The sequence below is a fragment of the Dromiciops gliroides genome, chromosome 1 (assembly GCF_019393635.1).
Source record: "Dromiciops gliroides isolate mDroGli1 chromosome 1, mDroGli1.pri, whole genome shotgun sequence".
Taxonomy (NCBI): Eukaryota; Metazoa; Chordata; class Mammalia; order Microbiotheria; family Microbiotheriidae; genus Dromiciops; species Dromiciops gliroides.
In genome coordinates this window covers 228,932,557-228,941,603 of record NC_057861.1, presented here as the reverse complement: position 1 = coordinate 228,941,603, position 9,047 = coordinate 228,932,557, and the positions used below count along the sequence as shown (strand labels likewise).

Sequence of the window (9,047 nt, the reverse complement as noted above, 5' to 3'; positions counted from 1 at the left end):
TTGTTTTTAATGTATTCTTTTCATTAGTATTTTTTGTCTCTTACTAAACTGTTCATTGTTTTTTCATAATTTTCTTTCTTTGCTTTAATTTAATTTTGAAAATTATGTTTAGCTCTTTCAGGAATCAGGGAAGGAGACTTGTCTCCAGTCCACATTTTTCTTTGAGGCTTTGCTTGACTATTTTGACTTCATTGTCCTCTTCAGAGTTTTTATCTTGTTCTTCCCTGTCAACATAATTGCTTTTAATGATCATGCTTTTATTGTTGTTGTTGTTATTTGGTCATCCTACACACACACACACACACACACACACACAAATTTCTTGATTCAGAAATTTATGTTAATATTGGATTCTGAAAAAAAACACCAACTATATTGGATTCTGTTCCTGGTGATGGGTGGGACACTATATCAAACTTCAGGCTCTTTTGTACTTATGTTTTCAGAGCTAATTCTAGGGATTTAGAAGTTTTCAGTGTTTCCAAAATTGTGTGATCTTGGAAGATGTGAGATCACTGCTCTCTTCAATTGCACTCTAGTCCTTATCCAGGAAGGGTCCCAGATTCCTTGGGATTGCAATCAGTACTGCTTCTCTGGGCCCCACCTCCCTTGGGACCAAAATTGATACTCTTCCTTAGGGTCCCTGGTCTCTTGAGGCCAGAAGTGATAATACCCCTCAGGGCTTCCATTCTTGACTCAAAGTGCTCCTCACTGCCCTTGAAGTATGACCCAAAAGTGAGTATAAGCAATGGAGTTGCCAAACAGTACCTGGTCCTGCAACCAGTGCTTACATAGGCATACCCTGTAATCTCTGACCAGTTGCCAGGTCCCTTTACTGTATCTAGCTTGAGAGTTCCCAAAGCTGCTGATGCTTCTGTCTCTCCCACCTAGTTAATGTTTGAAGGGGAATGAGAGGTAAAGTGAGTGCTTTTCTACTCTGTCATCTTAGCCAAATCATGTTCTCTTGATGAGACATCTGGGTGGTACAGTGGATAGAAAGCTGGACTCAGAGTCAAAAAGAGCAAGTATTAATCTTGGCTCAACAATTATTGACTTTGTGACCCAGGGCAATTCATATAACATTTCTCCAGTTTCTGCATCTCTAAAATGGGGATAATTACTTAAACTTTCTCAGCCTTTGTTCACTCACCTAAAAAATTAGGGATAATAGTAGCACCTCTGTCATAGGGTTTTAGTAAGAATTAAGAGATGGCATGTACAAAATGTTTTCCAAACCTTAAAATACTAGAAATGTGACCTATTATTTTATATAGGTTGATAGCCTTTCTTAAAATCATACACGAACAAGGACAGAATGTTGCGAAAACTAAGTGTCTAATTATTGCTTGTTGGAAGAGGATAAAACAACTTCTTAGCACATATTCTTACCCATTTGGATTGCCCTGATTTCTCCTGCATAGGCATCCATTTGGAAATTCATGATGCTTTGTGTTGCAGTACAAAATGCAGATATAAAATGATCCCCCAGATCATAGTGATGACATTCCTTAAAATACAGACAATATGTTTTCAATGTGGACAAAGTATTTAATTACAAATAACATTTAGATACAGAGGTTTGAGTACTGTCATGTTAAGCCATAGAAATGTTCCCAATTGCCTTGGAAACACGAACAAAGGTATATATCAAACAGAAGAAGTGGCTGGACTCATTCCTAATAATCATAAGACAGACATGAACAGTGAACATGGAAATGCTCTCAGAGAAATAAATTATACCCACTTATTTGCAGGATACAAGCACTCGAATTTATTTATGTGTACTTCCCCTAAATACTTTCATTTCTACTATGCAATATAGTCTCACAGCATACACATCTTCCTTTAGATATTTTTAAACTTTGACTATCACCCATTCTGCTATAAAATTTTGTGGATCTTTGGGTTGCAAACTGCATTTAAATTAATCCCTTCCCCTGTGACTTTATTCCATCTGTGCACCGTGGGAGACCATCTAACAGAGGGGAGAAGAGATTGCCTTCATTCTTCTCCTAATATCTATCCCATCCGTCACAGAAAGTATAACATATTGGGATTCTGGAATCAAAATTTTAATATCAGTCACCATATTCCTCTGCTAATCCTCTGCTCTATTTTATCAAGCATAAGCATTGCTATTAAGAGGCCAGGCAATAGGGTAAAGAAGTTGTAGCAAAGGTCAAGTAGCTTTTCTCTCCCCTTCAGATCTCATCTCTTTGCCCAATCATAGAATGTTAGTGACAGAAAGGTTTATAGTTGGCATCTTAAAATTTCTAAAATGGAAAAGCCATAAGGATTATGAAAAGGCTTGCTATATCTGAAGTGGCTTTCTTGACTATGAGTCAAGGTTTAAAAGATAAATTATTTCATAAACACAGATACTTTAGTTTACCCAATCACAAAGGCTGCCTTTACTATTATGTATTCAAGCTTCAAAGTACTGAAAAAAATGAAATGAGGTTAAGAAGGGGAAATTTTTCTGTGTAGTTTTTATGATACATTAAAGAAAAAAGTAATAGCTGGCTTGTAGGTGGAATAATCTTTCTCAAAATGAATAAAGGTTATTCATGAAGACATATAATTTGGGATTTCAACAACATATGGACCAATGGTCAGTCCCAAAGAGAACTGCCTACAATGTGGGTGAACTTCATCTCTGGAATCCAGGAATTTTGCCTGATGTTCATGATGACATTAAAGGAAAAGTAACCACTCCATACCCAGAGGTCCTGACTTATTTCAAGACTTTGAGATGATAAAAGGAATCCTTGGTGTCCCCAAAGGATTTCTGCATAGAAGAGGATAAATATCATCCACCACTACCCTGTGAATCAGAAAAAAATGATGAAGACTTGCTCTTGGGAAATCTCAGCTCTCTCTTTTTAAAAATAAATGATTTTAAATACACTTTTACCCTATCCATGCTTTAGAATTGGAAGGATCTACAAATGGTTGCTGTCCTAGCATTTTGCTTTCAATTAGCCTTAGTAGCATTTTAACTCTACCTAATGAGAGCTTCTTCTTTTGTATTTCAAAGTATCATGAAATGATACCAACATTTTGTTCGTTTTGTTTTGTTTCTGGAAGATGTTAAGACAGTAAGGAAGATATTCAGGGACTTCACAGTTGGTCAATCAGACTCACTTCCATACAGAAGCAGAAAGGCAAGAGTGGGGGAAAAACAGCTAGAATATTAAGCCCCAAGAAGTAGTGCTTCAAACTACACCTGCAATTTGAATGTCACTTTTCTTTCTCTGATATGTTTAAGAGGCACTGCCAAAATATAGACTTGGTCACCTAATGCTTTTGAAAGCAATATTGGTCAGCTACTGTGGCATCACACTACCTCTAGGTACTAATTGCGCTTTGGTTGGCTTTGTTGGTAATGTTGCAGTGGAACACATTGGATTCTAAGAGGAAGGTTGGAAACAGTTCAGTACTAAGAGGAAGACCAGAGTAGGTTGGCTATTTCTTTTCATGCTTCTTGGTGAGTTTCCCCACCCCTAACTGCAGCCTGCTCCTGCTGGTTGTAGTACATTCTTCCTTTTCTTGGCTCTCCTGGGAGACTTGCTGTACAGCTCGAAGGATGGCATTTTGGACAATCTGCTTGCTGGCATTCTGTAGTTTTGCTTCTTCAGGTTCAGATCCAGGTTTCTCACCTAGAAAGTTGTAACAGGATAAAAGAAAGAAGTTAATTTCAAAAGAAATATTGCCATATAGCAATAATAACAACAAATTTTATTAAGCCCCTACTATGTACCAGGTGCTGGGAAGAAAAATGCAAAGAATGAAATAATCTGTACTCTCAAGGAGCTTATATTCTAAAGGGGAGACAAGTAATATAAACATGTGGAAAATAAATATAAAGATAATAAATACAAAGCAGTTAAAATACAAATTATTTATTCCAAAGGTTATTCAGATATTCATTCTATAGGGAGGGTCTCACTTTTTCAGAGATTGTAAGAACAAAAAACCATTAATTCATCTCTTCCTTTGGCATTACACTCCATGATGTCAAAATGATGGTACTTTATACAAATACCTCAGGTACTAGGATAAGGACTCACTATCTGATTTTTTAAAAACTGCTAGGAAAAATTAAGCAGCATTATGAAAAAATAGATTTAGATCAACACCTCAGACCTATATGAAGATAATCTCCAAATGGAGTGTGTTACATCTTTATATAGAGTCAAATCATAGAAAACTTAGAGAAACATGGAAAAAATATCTATCAGACATATGGAAAGGTGAAAAAATTTATAACCAAACAAGGAATGGAGAGGATCATGGGTGATTGAATAAAATTTAAATGTTTTTGTACAAATAAACCCAATGAAGCTAAAACTAAGGATAAAGCACTGGCCTTTGATTCAGGAGTACCTGAGTTCAAATCCAGCCTCAGATACTTGACACTTAACTAGCTGTGTGACCTGGGCAAGTCACTTAACCCTCATTACCCTGCAAATAATTTTTTAAAAAAAGCTAAAACTAAGATATACACAATTGAAGATTAAAAACATTGTAGGGGCAGCTAGGTGGTGCAGTGGATAGAACACTGGCCCTGGAGTCAGGAGGACCTGAGTTCAAATCTGACCTCAGACACTTAACACTTACTAGCTGTGTGACCTTGGGCAAGTCACTTAACCCTCATTGCCCAAACAAAAACAAACAAAACCCATTGCAGCAAGTTTCTCTGATAAGGTCTCATTTCTAAAATATGAGGAACTGATTCAAATTTATGTGAATATAAGCCATTCCCCAGTTGATAAATGATCCAAGAATATTAATAGGCAATTCTCAAAAAAAGAAAACCAGGTTATCTGTAACCAAATGATAATGTTAATCTGCAAGTGTTCATTAAATTATAGAATCTCAGATTTGGAGTGGACCTGAGAGGTCATCTAGTCCAAAAGTGTCAAATTTACCATCTATCACATTCCTGAGTGCAGCTCGTACCAGATTAAAATGGAGTTCCTTTCTGATTCTGATGTGTTGATGTATTAACAAAAAAAAAATCTAATTCCTTAAATTAATAAATTAATCACAGTGATTTTTATATGTAATTCAGAAGCCCTTGTTTCTTTTTCCTTTTTTTTTTGAGGTTGGGCAGTTGACTTTAGTAGCCAAAGGCAGGCCTGGCACCCTAAGTGCTCTTGGGTGGGCAGGTTCACTTCTTCTTCACCACATTGGCTTCTGGCTCTGCAGAATAGCACTAGCCTGGTGCAGAGCTGCCATGCAGAGATCTTTCCAGTATTTGTTCTTGCAGATGATGTGCCAGACACTGTTGAGTGTGGCCTGGGCATTTCTGTTGATGGTGGTCCCCACATAGGAAATGGCAGGCTTCCTTTGACCTGCCTGCCAGTTCAGCGCCACCACAATGCCCTTGCTGTCAGCAGCCAGCTTGATGCCCACCGTATTCCGGTGGATCAGCCCGTTGTATTGGAATGAATTTCAAGCCTTGAGATTGTTGGGCTTGGTGCTATACCTCTGCTTGTTGAGCTTAATAAGGGGGCTGGAGCAGTTCAGGAGGACCATCCACTGCAGATGGGCCATCATGGAGGCAGGGGCAACCTCAGGCATCAGGTGCTGCACTTGCGGTGACTCCCGGAGACCTCCCTGTTTCTTTTTTAAATTAGTTCATCTACCTGCCTGAAACCTGAATCCTTTCATTTATAGCATCTTCACAAATGGTCAGTTATCCTGTTTGAACACTTCTAGGTGGCACGAAGGATAGAGTACTGGGCCTCAAATCAAGAAGACTTATTTCCTTGAGTTCAAATCTAACCTCAGACATGTACTAGCTGTATGACCCTGGGCAGTCATTTATCCTTGTTTGCTTCAGTTTCCTTAACTGTAAAATGAACTGAAGAAGGAAATGGTAAGCCGCTCCAGTATCTTTACCAAGAAAACTCCAAATAGGCTCACAAAGACTTGAACACAGCTAAAACAACTGAACAACAGTAATGAAGAGCTCAGTGAGCAGCTGAGTATTTTGACAGCTCTAATTTTGAAAAAACAAGAAAATTCCTCATTTTGGGAGTAGAAATACCCATCTACCAGAAACTCTTTGATGACTTGGTATCACATAGTAATTCATTCATTCAACAATGATTTCTTAAATATCTACAATGTGACACTGTCCTTCATAAAGCTGATAGGTAAAGCCTCAGATGCAAATCACTACTGAATCCCAACACATACTACACATACTACACATACTACACACACACACACACACACACACACACCCTTAATGTCTCCCTTTCTTATTAGTTTCATTGTAGGTGTGGTCTTATCAGAGAGCTAATTCCTGGGAAACTTCTCCCCATCGAAGCTAGTGACCCTCTAAGACAGACTTCTCAGTTTGCCCATCGTATGGTTAAAGTTTGTTGCCTTAAGTCAAGTCCAGGCAAGAATCATTTATTGATCACTTTCTTTAGGCTGTGCAATGGGAATGAAAGCTAAAAGCAGTCTCTTGGGGGCAGCTAGGTGGTTCAGTAGACAAAGCACTGGCCCTGGGTTCAGGAGGACCTGAGTTCAAATCCAGACTCAGACATTGATACTTACTAGCTGTGTGACCCTGGACAAGTCACTTAATCCTCATTGCCCCTCCAAAAAAAAGCAGTCTTTTTGCTCAAGAGGATCCATGCTAATGTGCGAGATAGCATGTAAAGAACTGGGTATATACATATGAAATTATATAGACTATATGAAAGGTAATCTCTGAAAGAAAGACAATAGCAGCTGAGGGGACCAGGGATGGGGGAAACCTCCTGAAGAAGGTGGAATTTGAGCTGAGTTAAAGGAAATCGAGGAGGCTAAGAAACAGAGGAGAAAGGGAGGGTAAACTCCCAGGAAGCCATCTCCTTATCCATTTTTCATGGCCTCTATGCCTCCACATGTGATAGAAGTGCATCCTGACTTCGAGAAGCCTCTGTTAGCTGAACACCTGAATGTGACAAGTTTGGATTTCACTCGACTTGTCTAAAGTGACAAAAACCAAATTAAATAAAGGTCCATAATTCTACACAAAATACTTAAGAGACTAACTATCCATGAGACAGAGAGAAAGATTCAAACAAAGCTGTTTGCCTGGGAAAACTACTGTTGCATATAGCTGCCAGTTGAAGGACAATTTGAGGGAGATAACAAGGTAGAAATCTGTGCTGTACTTGAGGTTAGAGCAAGGTTTTAAAGGTCAGATCACTGTTCTTGGAAATAGTCATATAACCAAGCAACATGGTTGTTAAATTTTAAGTATCATAGAATTTCATAAGTGGAAAGGTCCTTAAAGATCATTGAATACATTCCCCCTCATTTTTCAGGTGTGGGAATGTGAAGCCCAGGGTGGTCTCCTGTCAAATATTTTCTCTGCAGGGTGTGGATGGATTAGAGAATAAAAGAGGAACACAGACACACAGACACACAGACACACACACATAAGCTGGCTCTTTAGTAACAGGAAAATATAGGTGAAAAAATGTCTGCTCAATTTTGTTTCGATTGAATTTTTCAGTGACAGTAGCAAGATTTTTTTTAAAAAGTGGGTGAAGGAGATGAAAGAATGATGGAAAGTAAAAAACCCTCAAAGGCAGTAATAAAATTAACCTGAAAAACTGCTAGACCTATACAGGATATGCAGATAGCCACATGGTCTTATTTCTGTTCCTGGAAAATTGTCGTGGAGAGCAATGCTATCAGCAGACTCCATTACAGTACCTAAAGGGTAAATGATAATTGGGCAGAAAGCAGGACCATCTATTAAAGTGTCAAGGAAGTCACACCATTGTGATCTACCATATGCTCTGAAACTGCTTGAATTTAATTCAATTAGTCAGTGAAGAATAGCCTGTGATAATGTGTATGTTTTACTACCTAGCTAAAAATTATGGAAACAGCCTATATCCAAATAATTAGCCCTTGCATGGCCACTGTCATATCCTGCTGAGAATGATGAATGAATTTAGTTACCTTTATATTTTAAATGTCCAACATAAATTCACATAAGCAAAAATACACCCCATTCAAAGGCATGAAGTATGCTATGTTTATTCTTAGCATCTTTGATATCTTTCTTTTTCTCTCCCAGGCAGTATGCTGTCTGTCTGCTTCTCCCTCTCTTCATTCTTTCTACCTCTTCCTGTCCATCCTTCCCTTTCTCTCTCTTTCCCTGACTTACTTCCTCCCCAGAACTGATAGGCCCTCTTTCTCCCTCTGTTTTTCTGTTTCTCTCTTCTCCACCCCTGCCACTGAAACTTACTTGTCCTTGTGTCATAAAGGGGACAGCTATCAACTGTCACATTGTAAAATAAAAATGATGTTACAATGATGTTAATGATTAATAACAACTCAATGTGTTTGCCTTTCATGATTATCTTCATTTTAGAAGACTGATGTGGCCCAAAGAATGAGCTGCATCTCTGAAAGATTTGTAGAAAGTCAAGAAACAGTAAGAACCGACAGTTCAAGAGTATTTTAATGTTTGTGGACCCTTTATATACATTCTCTCATGTGATCATTAAAACAATACTTTGAGGTAAGAAAAGTTTTTGATCAGAGGATGCTGAAGAATTAGAGTAAGATAGGAGCTAAAGAAGTAACAGGATATACCTGTATTCTACTGAGGCTGGTCTTCTAAACGCAGAATTCTATCCACTACATCATATTGTCTTTCAAAAACGATATCTCTGAGGTAAGAGGGCCTTTGTTAGACCTTTCAAATAACACCAGGTTAAGTGCTGTCCAACTGAAGCTTTACAAAAGGCCAACCTGGGGCGGCTAGATGGTGCAGTCAATAAAGCACCCGCCCTGGATTCAGGAGTACCCGAGTTCAAACCCGGCCTCAGACACTTGACACTTACTAGCTGTGTGACCCTGGGCAAGTCACTTAACCCCCATTGCCCTGCCAAAAAAAAAAAAGAAAGAAAACCCCTTACCCATGGACATTTTTTCAGTACCATTTCAGGGTAGGACGAAGGACAGAAACAAACACACAAGAATAATGGTTTCTAGGATAGCCAGTATGAGAATAAAATCCAATA

At 38.4% G+C, this 9,047-nt stretch overlaps 1 protein-coding gene across 1 annotated transcript in view; it reads right to left on the bottom strand.

Moving 5' to 3' along the window:
- Positions 1-1,347: 1,347 nt before the first annotated feature.
- The window catches only part of AKAIN1 (A-kinase anchor inhibitor 1), an 80,375-nt gene continuing 72,675 nt past the window's right edge, over positions 1,348-9,047 (bottom strand). Inside the window, exon 3 of the mRNA XM_043976237.1 lies at positions 1,348-3,659. Within this exon, the coding sequence (XP_043832172.1) occupies positions 3,466-3,659 (194 nt within the window). The 3' untranslated portion in view covers positions 1,348-3,465. The remainder of the gene's footprint in view (positions 3,660-9,047) is intronic.